The sequence below is a fragment of the Thalassophryne amazonica genome, chromosome 15 (assembly GCF_902500255.1).
Source record: "Thalassophryne amazonica chromosome 15, fThaAma1.1, whole genome shotgun sequence".
Taxonomy (NCBI): Eukaryota; Metazoa; Chordata; class Actinopteri; order Batrachoidiformes; family Batrachoididae; genus Thalassophryne; species Thalassophryne amazonica.
This window is the reverse complement of record NC_047117.1, coordinates 95,367,356-95,381,717: the sequence shown is the minus strand read 5'-3', so window position 1 is coordinate 95,381,717 and position 14,362 is coordinate 95,367,356. Positions and strand designations below refer to the sequence as shown.

Here is a 14,362-nt window from a genome sequence, read left to right as displayed (position 1 = left end):
CTCTCCCCAGATGGACGTGCCTGGAACACCTCCCTTGGGAGGCGCCCAGAAGGCATCCTTACCAGATGCCCGAACCACCTCAGCTGGCTCCTTTCAACGCACGCATCCCCAGACATGACCTGCCTCAGGAAACCAGTTTAATTAAAGTTGGATCATCTTCACAAGCTGAAGTTCCTTTTAGCTTGTGTCTGAGACAGTTTTCTCGACACACAATACAAAGTTCAGCCGTTGAGCAGAAAACATCGCAGGCGTTCAATTAATAACAGGAGCACTCTGCAAAGATTTATTGTAAATTGTGTAATAAATATTAATACACAAACAGAGTTGCTGTTGCATTTTCAAAAGTAATACAACAAAAAACTCGACACGTCAGTTCCACAGCAGTAACGTTGGCAAGCAGAAGGACGTCTTCTGGTAACTTCACGTCTCCTCAGTGCAGACGACAACAGAGGTTTATGTCGACTCAGCGCTCGCGTCGCTGTCTTATTGCCCCGCCTCCTCTATAGTTCACCTGATGATGCACGGGAGAAAGACTGATGCGCTTTGGCTTTGGGGATTGTGAAAACGATAAGGCGGGTTCATGCAGTCGCTGGAAGCTACCTGGTTATTGTTGACACTGGGCCATGCACTGAAAGCCGTCTCACTGCATCCACACCAGGCTTCTATTCTGGAACATTCATCAAATGTTGACAGCACGATAGTGCGATAACGTGTCCGGCCTCGGTCCACCTCCTCACGCACTGTCAACGTGCACACACCCAAACATCACACCGTGCCGCTAAGCCTTCCCCCTCCCTCCTCTCCTACCCTCCATGTCCACACCAAGCATCATCCTCGTGTATTCATAGACGACGTAGGAAATGCTGACGGCTGGGACCACTTTCAGCAAGTTGGGAGAAATCCCCCGATAAAGTCCAGCGATCCCCTCCTTAGATATGATGCTGCGAAACAAAGCCACCATGGACACTTGATCTGCTGAAACTAAGCAGAGACAAATCAGTGAGTTCCAGCGTCTCACACACTAACTCACGACTCCGAGTCTCACATGACAAAAAATAAACAAATGTTTGTGGTTTCTACCTTGTGCTTGCATGCGGGTGCGGATCAGTGCCAGCGGGTAGCTCGCCAACTGTCCACACGTACTGGAGACGGCGCCACAACCAACCAGCACTGTGACCCCTGGATCAGCTAAACCCCTGTTCCTGTTAAGCCAGGCAAACTTCAGCGTCTGAAGAACAGAGGAAACAAAGGTTAACATGGCTGACTTAGCAAAGTGTGTGAGTGAAACGTTCTTGTGTCCTCACACCTCATAGACCGCCAGGTCGATACCAGCGTAAGGGACAATGCTCAGCATGTTGGGCACGTAGCCCTTGTAGAAGGCCGCGATTCCTTCTCGCTGCAGCATCTGCTTTGCACAGTCTATGATTCCACTGAACTGTCCTGTCTTTCTCAGCGTGAGACGGGTTTTCAGCACCTGGACAAACAGGAAGACAGACAGCATGAAGACAGAAACGCAAGACGTCACACAAACTACATGAATGCAGTTCTTACCTCCATGGGGTAGACAGCAGTCTGAGCTGTGGCTCCGGCCAAAGAGCCTGCGATAAACCTCTCGTGAAGCCTCAGATTTCTGCTTTCATTACTGCTGCGCATCACATGTTTGATCTGTACAGACTCACAGAGCATCAGATAGAATAAAGCAGAAATATTCCTGAGAACAGAAATACATCTTCTCCAGAGGACGCTGACGAACATGTAACCCGACATCAAAACGCAGTGGTGGGCTCAGTTCCGCTACTCTGCGAACCGCGAATTAGCGAAGCTAACTTTTTCAGTAGTGGATTAGCTTTTCAGCTAACTTTGAAAACCATCAGTAGACCAATTTAGTTTCCACTAACTTTCAGTCCACTACCATTTTTTTTGTTGTTGTTGGAGAAGTGAGTAAAGTTTAATGGTCAAAAATGTTTGTAAACCCTAAAATCAAACATGTTCGTTCCTGTCTGTTGTGTGACAGGAACAGACAGGCCGCTGCTCTGTCGAGATGAGCTCCCGGAGCGTCAACTGACAGTTAGTGAAACTCTACTCCACCTGTTCATAAGCTGTGAATTTGACTGCAGTCTCTGGAGCGATTTTGAGCACATTGATTCCGTTGCCCCTCCACAGTGAGCGCAGTCCTCCTTCTGTGACCATGAACTGAAGACCGGTCAGCACGTTTCCTGTAAAAGCAGATGAGCCGTGTACCTGGGAGAGCAAACAAGCCAACATCACTGTCCAATTACTTATGGACCGGCATAACTGTGAATAAGTGCAGTGTACACCCACCCAGCACGGACCCCGATACGGAGACAAAGACACTCATATCCACAACAGCTGTCCTCTAAAACAACCAGTGAAAATGAACACACTTTAAACCCAACTCAGCCTGGACCTCAGGTTCACTCAACAGCAAAGCTCCTGATGGCCAGAAGCCTTCAACATCAGTAGACATTCAGACAATTCCACCTACACGCCTCCAGAGGGCGGTGATGAGTGGCGGCTGTAACATGTGGTGTAAGATTGCAGTGTGTGTAAATAAGGGAACAGATTAGTCTCCTTTATCCTCTTCTTGTCTCTAAAGAGGAATACGAATAAGAAAGAACTTTATTAATCTCCAAGGAAATTGTTTTGCCAGAGTGTCGAAAAAGTGACCCTTGCTTTTTTTTTTACAGTGAGAACAGTGAATCCAACATGTTTATGCAAAATGACTGAAGCCACTTGCACAAGATGTTGACAGTATTGCACATAACTCTGATTAACAAAATAACTGTTCATTATGTATTCATCCTGCAGAAGGGGCAGGAGTTACACAGTCTGATTGCCACAGGTAGAAAGGACCTCCTGTGGCGTTCTGTGGTGCACCTCAGTGGTCTCAGTCTTTGGCTGAAGGTGCTCTGACAGGATGTCAGTGTGGCATGCAGGGGGTGGGAGGGGTTGTCCAGGATGCTGAGCAGTTCCTCAGCATCCTCCTCTCTGACATCTTCACCACAGACTCCAGCTCCACCGCAGGACAGAGCCAGCTCTCCTACATATATGTGCTTGTTGAATCTGTTCATATCAGCTGTCTTCAGTCTGCTGCACCAGCACACTACAGCGCAGAAGATGACACTGGAGACCACAGAATGATAAAACATCTGCAACATATTTCTGCAGACATTGAAAGATCTGAGCCTCCTAAGGACGTACCTCTCACCTTTCTTATACATGGCATCTGTGTTTACAGTCCAGTCCAGTTTGTTGTCTATGTGGACACCCAGGTACTTGTCACCTACTCTGCAGTGATGGTGACGTTCATTTACTTTAATCAATAAGTACAGAGTCATACACCCAGTACAAAGCCCAGGACAAAATCTGGCACAAAACCCAGAATAAAAATCTGGCACAAAACCCAGGACCAAATCTGGCACAAAACCCAGGATAAAAATCTGGCACAAAACCCAGGACAAAATCTGGTACAAAACCCAGAATGAAATCTGGCACAAAACCCAGAATGAAATCTGGCACAAAACCCAGGATAAAATCTGGCACAAAGCCCAGAACAAAATATGACACAAAACCCAGAACAAAATATGACACAAAACCCAGGACAAAATCTGACACAAAACCCAGGACAAAATCTGGCACAAAACCCAGGACAAAATATGACACAAAACCCAGAACAAAATATGACACAAAGCCCAGGACAAAATATGACACAAAACCCAGTACAAAATATGACACAAAACCCAGAACAAAATATGACACAAAGCCCAGGACAAAATCTGGCACAAAGCCCAGGACAAAATCTGGCACAAAACCCAGGACAAAATCTGACACAAAACCCAGGACACAATCTGGCACAAAACCCAGAAGGAAATCAGCACAAAACCCAGAACGAAATATGACACAAAACCCAGAAGGAAATCTGGCAAAAAAAAAACCAGAAGGAAATCTGGCAAAAAACCCAGGACAAAATCTGACACAAAACCCAGAAGGAAATCTGGCACAAAACCCAGGACAGAATCTGGCACAAAACCCAGGACAAAATCTGGCACAAAGCCCAGGACAAAATCTGGCACAAAACCCAGAAGGAAATCTGGCACAAAACCCAGGACAAAATCTGGCACAAAACCCAGAAGGAAATCTGACAAAACCCAGAAGGAAAACTGGCACAAAGCCCAGGACAAAATCTGGCACAAAACCCAGGACAAAATCTGACAAAACCCAGAAGGAAATCTGGCACAAAGCCCAGGACAAAATCTGACAAAACCCAGAAGGAAATCTGGCACAAAACCCAGAAGGAAATCTGGCACAAAACCCAGGACAAAATCTGGCACAAAACCCAGGACAAAATCTGACAAAACCCAGAAGGAAAACTGGCACAAAGCCCAGGACAAAATCTGGCACAAAACCCAGGACAAAATCTGACAAAACCCAGAAGGAAATCTGGCACAAAACCCAGGACAAAATCTGGCACAAAACCCAGTATAAAATCTGGCACAAAGCCCAGAATGAAATCTGGCAAAAAACCCAGGACAAAATCTGGTACAAAACCGAGGACAAAATCTGGCACAAAACCCAGGACAAAACCCAGAACAAAATCTGGTACAAAACCCAGAACAAAATCTGGTACAAAACCCAGAACAAAATCAGGCACAAAACCCAGGACAAAATCTGACACAAAACCCAGAAGGAAATCTGGCACAAAACCGAGGACAAAATCTGGCACAAAACCCAGAACAAAATCTGGCACAAAACCCAAAACCCTGGGACAAAGCTGGACATGTGTCATTACTAGTTCTACCTGATGCTTGCTTGCCTCTACTGGTGGTTGGCTCTCACTGCGGTATTGTATCACTTCCTGTTCCGGAGCACAGCGGTGTTTTGCTGTATCTGTTAGCTGTTTAATCTGCGCAGTTAGATTGATCTAGTTACCTAGATAACGATTTGTTTCACAGTGTAATCTTCACGTGCCTTAACTAAAGCACTCCCTCTGCTGAATCACCTCTAAATTATTTACACGTTATTCACTTTGCGTGTTTTTAGGAATCCGCTAGCTTAGCGCAGCTACTAGCTCTTAGCCGGTTTAGCATGGCGGCTTCTCCTGTCTCTCCCGCACTTTTCTGCTCTGGGTGTGAAATGTTTAGTTATTCCTCGGCCTCCTTTAGTAGTAATGGTACTTGTAATAAGTGTAGCTTATTCGTAGCTTTGGAGGCCAGGCTGGGCGAATTGGAGACTCGGCTCCGCACCGTGGAAAATTCTACAGCTAGCCAGGCCCCTGTAGTCGGTGCGGACCAAGGTAGCTTAGCCGCCGTTAGTTTCCCTCTGGCAGATCCCGAGCAGCCGGGAAAGCAGGCCGACTGGGTGACTGTGAGGAGGAAGCGTAGCCCTAAACAGAAGCCCCGTGTACACCGCCAACCTGTTCACATTTCTAACCGTTTTTCCCCACTCGGCGACACACCCGCCGAGGATCAAACTCTGGTTATTGGCGACTCTGTTTTGAGAAATGTGAAGTTACGACACCAGCAACCATAGTCAATTGTCTTCCGGGGGCCAGAGCAGGCGACATTGAAGGAAATTTGAAACTGCTGGCTAAGGCTAAGCGTAAATTTGGTAAGATTGTAATTCACGTCGGCAGTAATGACACCCGGTTACGCCAATCGGAGGTCACTAAAATTAACATTGAATCGGTGTGTAACTTTGCAAAAACAATGTCGGACTCTGTAGTTTTGTCTGGGCCCCTCCCCAATCGGACCGGGACTGACATGTTTAGCCGCATGTTCTCCTTAAATTGCTGGCTGTCTGAGTGGTGTCCAAAAAATGAGGTGGGCTTCATAGATAATTGGCAAAGCTTCTGGGGAAAACCTGGTCTTGTTAGGAGAGACGGCATCCATCCCACTTTGGATGGAGCAGCTCTCATTTCTAGAAATCTGGCCAATTTTCTTAAATCCTCCAAACCGTGACTATCCAGGGTTGGAACCAGGAAGCAGAGTTGTAGTCTTACACACCTCTCTGCAGCTTCTCTCCCCCTGCCATCCCCTCATTACCCCATCCCCGTAGAGACGGTGCCTGCTCCCAGACCACCAATAACCAGCAAAAATCTATTTAAGCATAAAAATTCAAAAATAAAAAATAATATAGCACCTTCAACTGCACCACAGACTAAAACAGTTAAATGTGGTCTATTAAACATTAGGTCTCTCTCTTCTAAGTCCCTGTTAGTAAATGATATAATAATTGATCAACATATTGATTTATTCTGCCTTACACAAACCTGGTTACAGCAGGATGAATATGTTAGTTTAAATGAGTCAACACCCCCGAGTCACACTAACTGCCAGAACGCTCGTAGCACGGGCCGAGGGGGAGGATTAGCAGCAATCTTCCATTCCAGCTTATTAATTAATCAAAAACCCAGACAGAGCTTTAATTCATTTGAAAGCTTGACTCTTAGTCTTGTCCATCCAAATTGGAAGTCCCAAAAACCAGTTTTATTTGTTATTATCTATCGTCCTCCTGGTCGTTACTGTGAGTTTCTCTGTGAATTTTCAGACCTTTTGTCTGACTTAGTGCTTAGCTCAGATAAGATAATTATAGTGGGCGATTTTAACATCCACACAGATGCTGAGAATGACAGCCTCAACACTGCATTTAATCTATTATTAGACTCAATTGGCTTTGCTCAAAATGTAAATGAGTCCACCCACCACTTTAATCATATCTTAGATCTTGTTCTGACTTATGGTATGGAAATTGAAGACTTAACAGTATTCCCTGAAAACTCCCTTCTGTCTGATCATTTCTTAATAACATTTACATTTACTCTGATGGACTACCCAGCAGTGGGGAATAAGTTTCATTACACTAGAAGTCTTTCAGAAAGCGCTGTAACTAGGTTTAAGGATATGATTCCTTCTTTATGTTCTCTAATGCCATATACCAACACAGTGCAGAGTAGCTACCTAAACTCTGTAAGTGAGATAGAGTTTCTCGTCAATAGTTTTACATCCTCATTGAAGACAACTTTGGATGCTGTAGCTCCTCTGAAAAAGAGAGCTTTAAATCAGAAGTGCCTGACTCCGTGGTATAACTCACAAACTCGCAGCTTAAAGCAGATAACCCGTAAGTTGGAGAGGAAATGGCGTCTCACTAATTTAGAAGATCTTCACTTAGTCTGGAAAAAGAGTCTGTTGCTCTATAAAAAAGCCCTCCGTAAAGCTAGGACATCTTACTACTCATCACTAATTGAAGAAAATAAGAACAACCCCAGGTTTCTTTTCAGCACTGTAGCCAGGCTGACAAAGAGTCAGAGCTCTATTGAGCCGAGTATTCCTTTAACTTTAACTAGTAATGACTTCATGACTTTCTTTGCTAATAAAATTTTAACTATTAGAGAAAAAATTACTCATAACCATCCCAAAGACGTATCATTATCTTTGGCTGCTTTCAGTGATGCCGGTATTTGGTTAGACTCTTTCTCTCAGATTGTTCTGAGTTATTTTCATTAGTCACTTCCTCCAAACCATCAACATGTCTATTAGACCCCATTCCTACCAGGCTGCTCAAGGAAGCCCTACCGTTAATTAATGCTTCGATCTTAAATATGATTAGTCTGTCTTTATTAGTTGGCTATGTACCACAGGCTTTTAAGGTGGCAGTAATTAAACCATTACTTAAAAAGCCATCACTTGACCCAGCTATCTTAGCTAATTATAGGCCAATCTCCAACCTTCCTTTTCTCTCAAAAATTCTTGAAAGGGTAGTTGTAAAACAGCTAACTGATCATCTGCAGAGGAATGGTCTATTTGAAGAGTTTCAGTCAGGTTTTAGAATTCATCATAGTACAGAAACAGCATTAGTGAAGGTTACAAATGATCTTCTTATGGCCTCAGACAGTGGACTCATCTCTGTGCTTGTTCTGTTAGACCTCAGTGCTGCATTTGATACTGTTGACCATAAAATTTTATTACAGAGATTAGAGCATGCTGTTGTGTGTGGGCCGCCAGAAGAGGAGGTACTGCTGGCCCACCACCAGTGGGCGCCCTGCCTGAAGTGCGGGCTTCAGGCACGAGAGGGCGCTGCCACCACGGACACAGCCGGGGGTGACAGCTGTCACTCATTATCTCTTGACAGCTGTCACCCATCTACTCAACATCATCTCACTCCATAAAGACCAGACGTCATCTCCACCTCGTTGCCGAGATATCGTACTTCATTGGAGGTAATATCCTCAGCCATTTGTGGTAACTGTGAGTGTTTGCAGGAGTACCGGTCCTTAGTTTTGTGGAGGCTGAGTGAGTGCAGGACGGCACTCTTTTCCTCTGAGGGATCACTGCATTCACATATTGAGTGAGAGGTGGAGGTGGCATTCCCACCGTTGTTGTTACGGGGTGTACACACACCCACACTTGACTGTCTTTGTTATCGCCAGCAGTACCAGATCCGACAGTCGGGGACGGTGATCACCTGGGAATTCGGGACTTGGCGGCTCCAGTATTCACCAGGTTCGGTGGCGACGGAAATCGTGTGGTTCCGGCTCTTCTCAGGACAGACGTCTTCTATCCTCGAGCCTGCCCACACGTCACCTTTGTGGATTGACTGTAATCATATTCTGAGATTGTCTGTATGTTCGTTGTGCTCCTTCACAACATTAAATTGTTAATTTTTGGCTCATCTATTGACCGTTCATTTGCGCCCCCTGTTGTGGGTCCGTGTCACTACACTTTCACAACAGGATATCTCGGCCAGCGTCATGGACTCCGAGGGGCGTCACCAGGCTGTTGAACGACCAATGGGAGAGCAGGGAGCGCAGGCGTCTGCAGGAGGCGTGATTGGTGAGCTGCAGCACATTCTCACCGCCTTTACGGCTCGGTTGGATCAAATGACCGAGCAAAACATCCTCCTGAACCGCAGGGTGGAGGCTCTCTCCACGTAGGTGGCGGCGAGCGCTCAGGGCGCTGCTGCAGCTCCTCCTCCTGCCGACCCTGTGCAGGATATGAACGTTCCAGTGGTGGTTCAACAACCCCTCCCACCATCCCCTGAAGCATACATAAGCCCTCCTGAGCCGTACGGAGGTTGTGTGGAGATGTGCGCGGACTTTCTCATGCAGTGTTCGCTCGTCTTCGCACAACGTCCCGTCATGTACGCGTCAGACGCTAGTAAAATAGCTTATGTGATTGCTCTGCTTCGGGGTAAGGCACGCGCCTGGGCTACGGCGCTCTGGGAACAGAACTCACGGTTGTTATCAGCATACACTGGGTTTGTGGGGGAGTTCAGAACAGTGTTTGATCACCCTAACAGAGGAGAGACCGCTTCAACAATGCTGCTGTCAATGCGACAGGGGCGCCGGTGCGCAGCCGAATATGCAGTCGACTTCCGCATCGCGGCTGCGAGGTCCGGCTGGAATAACATTGCGCTCCGTGCCGCCTTCATAAACGGACTGTCATCGGTCCTGAAGGAGCATCTGGTAGCTAAGGAGGAACCGCGGGATTTAGATGGGCTTATCGATCTCGTTATATGGTTAGACAATCGGTTGGAGGAACGCCGTCGGGAGCGAGGCGAAGGACGTGGCCGGATACGCGCCGCCCCTCTCCCTTCCGGGTTCGAAAAGGGGCCGCCCTCCCCACGCTCCACAGCCGCAGCGCTCCGTGGGGCAACAGCTCCCCCTGCTGGCGTTGTTAGGGAAACGCACAGGGCCAAAATCAGGAGGCTGGTCCGCGGGGAGTGTTTTCTCTGCAGCTCAAAGGAGCACACACAGAAAAACTGCCCCAAACGGCCACAACAACAACCGCCCTCAGAGACTGGGCTAAGGGGGGGTCAAAACATTCACGTGGGACACACACAGATTGCCACACGACTCCCAGTTACAATCCTGAGCGGGGATTTAACCCTTCAAGCCCCAGCACTGGTGGACACGGGGTCAGAAGGGAATTTGCTAGACAGCAGATGGGCAAGGGAGGTAGGGCTCCCTCTGGTGGCGCTTCCTTCGCCATTGCAGGTGCGGGCACTAGATGGCACCCTCCTCCCTTTAATCACACACAAGACACAACCAGTAACTCTGGTGGTGTCTGGAAACCATCGGGAGGAGATTGAGTTTTTTGTAACTCCTTCTACCTCCCACGTGATTTTGGGCTTCCCTTGGATGTTGAAGCACAATCCCCGGATTGATTGGCCGTCTGGGGTGGTGCTTCAGTGGAGCGAAACCTGCCATCGGGTGTGTTTAGGATCCTCGGTTCCTCCCGGTTTACAGGCTAAGGAGGAGGTCAAAGTCCCGCCCAATCTGACGGCAGTGCCGGTTGAGTACCACGATCTTGCTGACGTCTTCAGCAAGGATCTGGCACTCACCCTTCCCCCGCACCATCCGTATGATTGTGCCATTGATTTGGTTCCAGGCGCTGAGTTCCCGTCCAGCAGGCTGTACAACCTCTCACGACCTGAGCGCGAATCAAGCTGGATCTTAGAAATGCGTATCACCTGGTTCGGATCCGGAAGGGAGACGAATGGAAGACGGCATTTAACACCCCGTTAGGTCACTTTGAGTACCTGGTCATGCCGTTCGGCCTCACCAACGCCCCCGCGACGTTCCAAGCCTTGGTTAACGACGTCTTGCGGGACTTCCTGCACTGATTCATCTTCGTATATCTGGACGATATTCTCATCTTTTCTCCTGATCCTGAGACCCATGTCCAGCATGTACGTCAGGTCCTGCAGCGGTTGTTAGAGAACCGACTGTTTGTGAAGGGCGAGAAGTGCGAGTTTCACCGCACGTCTTTGTCCTTCCTGGGGTTTATCATCTCCTCTAACTCCGTCGCCCCTGATCCGGCCAAGGTTGCGGCGGTGAGAGATTGGCCCCAACCAACAAGCCGTAGGAAGCTGCAACAGTTCCTCGGCTTCGCTAATTTCTATAGGAGGTTCATTAAGGGCTACAGTCAGGTAGTTAGCCCCCTGACAGCCCTGACCTCTCCAAAAGTCCCCTTCACCTGGTCGGATCGGTGCGAAGCCGCGTTCAAGGAGTTGAAACAACGGTTCTCTACTGCGCCAGTTTTGGTGCAGCCCGACCCTAGCTGCCAGTTCGTGGTTGAAGTGGACGCCTCTGACTCAGGGATAGGAGCCGTGCTATCCCAGAGCGGAGAGACTGATAAGGTTCTTCACCCGTGTGCCTACTTTTCACGCAGGTTGACCCCGGGTGAACGGAACTATGACGTTGGCAATCGAGAACTCCTTGCGGTGAAAGAGGCTCTTGAGGAGTGGAGACACCTGTTGGAGGGAGCGTCTGTGCCGTTCACGGTTTTCACTGACCATCGGAACCTGGAGTATATCAGGACCGCCAAGCGGCTGAACCCCAGGCAAGCCCGCTGGTCACTGTTCTTCGGGCGTTTTGACTTCCAGATCACCTATCGCCCCAGGACCAAGAACCAAAGGTCGGATGCCTTGTCCCGGGTACACGAAGAGGAGGTCAAAACTGCACTGTCGGATCCACCGGAGCCCATCCTGCCTGAGTCCACTATCGTGGCCACCCTCACCTGGGACGTGGAGAAGATCGTCCGGGAGGCCCTGGCACGGAGCCTGGACCCAGGAACAGGTCCGAAGAACCGGTTGTACGTCCCACCAGAGGCCAGAGCTGCAGTCTTGGACTTCTGTCACGGTTCCAAGCTCTCCTGTCATCCAGGGGTGCGAAGGACCGTGGCAGTTGTCCGGCAGCGCTTCTGGTGGACGTCTATGGAGGCCGACGTCCGGGAGTACATGCGTCCGGCAGCGCTTCTGGTGGACGTCTATGGAGGCCGACGTCCGGGAGTACATCCAGGCCTGCACCACCTGTGCCAGGGGCAAGGCAGACCATAAAAGGTCCCAAGGACTTCTCCAGCCGTTACCTGTGCCTCATCGCCCCTGGTCCCACATCGGCCTGGATTTCGTCACGGGCCTCCCGCCGTCCCAGGGCAACACCACCATCTTCATGATAGTGGACCGATTCTCCAAGGCGGCCCACTTTGTGGCCCTCCCGAAGCTCCCAACAGCCCAGGAGACAGCAGACCTCCTGGTCCACCACGTCGTCCGTCTGCATGGGATACCCACCGACATTGTCTCAGATCGTGGTCCCCAGTTCTCCTCACACGTCTGGAGGAGCTTCTGCCGGGAACTGGGGGCTACTGTGAGCCTCTCGTCCGGGTATCATCCGCAGACCAATGGACAGGCAGAACGGGCCAATCAGGAATTGAAGCAAGCTCTATGCTGTGTGACGTCCGCACACCCGACGGCCTGGAGTAAACATCTGGCCTGGATCGAGTATGCGCATAACAGCCAGGTGTCCTCTGCCACCGGCCTCTCCCCATTTGAGGTGTGTTTGGGGTATCAGCCCCCGTTGTTTCCCGTGGTGGAGGGAGAGGTCGGTGTGCCCTCGGTCCAGGCCCACCTGCGGAAGTGCCGTCGGGTGTGGCGCTCCGCCCGTTCTGCCTTGTTGAAGGCCCGGACGAGGGCGAAGACCCATGCAGACCGCCGGCGATCCCCGGCCCCTGCTTACCAGCCCGGGCAGGAGGTGTGGCTTTCCACGAAGGACATCCCCCTCCAGGTGGACTCCCCGAAACTTCAGGACAGATATATCAGACCATTCAAGAACCTCAAAGTCCTCAGTCCTGCCGCAGTGAAGCTCCAACTCCCGGCTTCACTGCGGATCCATCCGGTTTTTTACGTGTCACGAATCAAACCTCACCACACCTCACCCCTCTGTGCTCCCGGACCGGCGCCACCTCCTGCTCGGATCATTGACGGGGAGCCGGCTTGGACGGTGCGCCGGCTCCTGGACGTCCATCGGATGGGCCGGGGGTTCCAGTACTTGGTGGACTGGGAGGGGTATGGACCCGAAGAACGCTCCTGGGTGAAGAGGAGCTTCATCCTGGATCCGGCCCTCCTGGCCGACTTCTACCACCGTCACCCGAACAAGCCTGGTCGGGCGCCAGGAGGCGCCCGTTGAGGGTGGGGTCCTGTTGTGTGTGGGCCGCCAGAAGAGGAGGTAATGCTGGCCCACCACCAGTGGGCGCCCTGCCTGAAGTGCGGGCTTCAGGCACGAGAGGGTGCTGCCGCCACGGACACAGCCGGGGGTGACAGCTGTCACTCATTATCTCTTGACAGCTGTCACCCATCTACTCAACATCATCTCACTCCATAAAGACCAGACGTCATCTCCACCTCGTTGCCGAGATATCGTACTTCATTGGAGGTAATATCCTCAGCCATTTGTGGTAACTAATAATCTGTCTATTGTGAGTGTTTGCAGGAGTACCGGTCCTTAGTTTTGTGGAGGCTGAGTGAGTGCAGGACGGCACTCTTTTCCTCTGAGGGATCACTGCATTCACATATTGAGTGAGCGGTGGAGGTGGCATTCCCACCGTTGTTGTTACGGGGTGTACACACACCCACACTTGACTGTCTTTGTTATCGCCAGCAGTACCAGATCCGACAGTCGGGGACGGTGATCACCTGGAAATTCGGGACTTGGCGGCTCCAGTATTCACCAGGTTCGGTGGCGGCGGAAATCGTGTGGTTCGGGCTCTTCTCAGGACAGACGTCTTCTATCCTCAAGCCTGCCCACACGTCACCTTTGTGGATTGACTGTAATCATATTCTGAGATTGTCTGTATGTTCGTTGTGCTCCTTCACAACATTAAATTGTTAATTTTTGGCTCATCTATTGACCGTTCATTTGCGCCCCCTGTTGTGGGTCCGTGTCACTACACTTTCACAACACATGCCATAGGTATTAAAGGCACTGCGCTGCGGTGGTTTGAATCATATTTATCTAATAGATTACAATTTGTTCATGTAAATGGGGAATCTTCTTCACAGACTAAGGTTAATTATGGAGTTCCACAAGGTTCTGTGCTAGGACCAATTTTATTCACTTCATACATGCTTCCCTTAGGCAGTATTATTAGACGGCATTGCTTAAATTTTCATTGTTACGCAGATGATACCCAGCTTTATCTATCCATGAAGCCAGAGGACACACACCAATTAGCTAAACTGCAGGATTGTCTTACAGACATAAAGACATGGATGACCTCTAATTTCCTGCTTTTAAACTCAGATAAAACTGAAGTTATTGTACTTGGCCCCACAAATCTTAGAAACATGGTGTCTAACCAGATCTTTACTCTGGATGGCATTACCCTGACCTCTAGTAATACTGTGAGAAATCTTGGAGTCATTTTTGATCAGGATATGTCATTCAATGCGCATATTAAACAAATATGTAGGACTGCTTTTTTGCATTTATGCAATATCTCTAAAATTAGAAAGGTCTTGTCTCAGAGTGATGCTGAAAAACTAATTCATGCATTTATTTCCTCTAGGC

At 49.3% G+C, this 14,362-nt stretch overlaps 1 protein-coding gene across 2 annotated transcripts in view; it reads right to left on the bottom strand.

Moving 5' to 3' along the window:
• Positions 1–285: 285 nt before the first annotated feature.
• The window catches only part of slc25a23a (solute carrier family 25 member 23a), a 52,155-nt gene continuing 38,078 nt past the window's right edge, over positions 286–14,362 (bottom strand). For both annotated transcript variants that reach the window (XM_034188391.1, XM_034188392.1), the window contains 5 exons: positions 2,089–2,241; positions 1,552–1,665; positions 1,307–1,474; positions 1,081–1,228; positions 286–981 (listed from right to left, as the gene is read on the bottom strand). In XM_034188391.1, the coding sequence (XP_034044282.1) occupies positions 779–981; positions 1,081–1,228; positions 1,307–1,474; positions 1,552–1,665; positions 2,089–2,241 (786 nt within the window). In that variant the 3' untranslated portion in view covers positions 286–778. The remainder of the gene's footprint in view (positions 982–1,080; positions 1,229–1,306; positions 1,475–1,551; positions 1,666–2,088; positions 2,242–14,362) is intronic.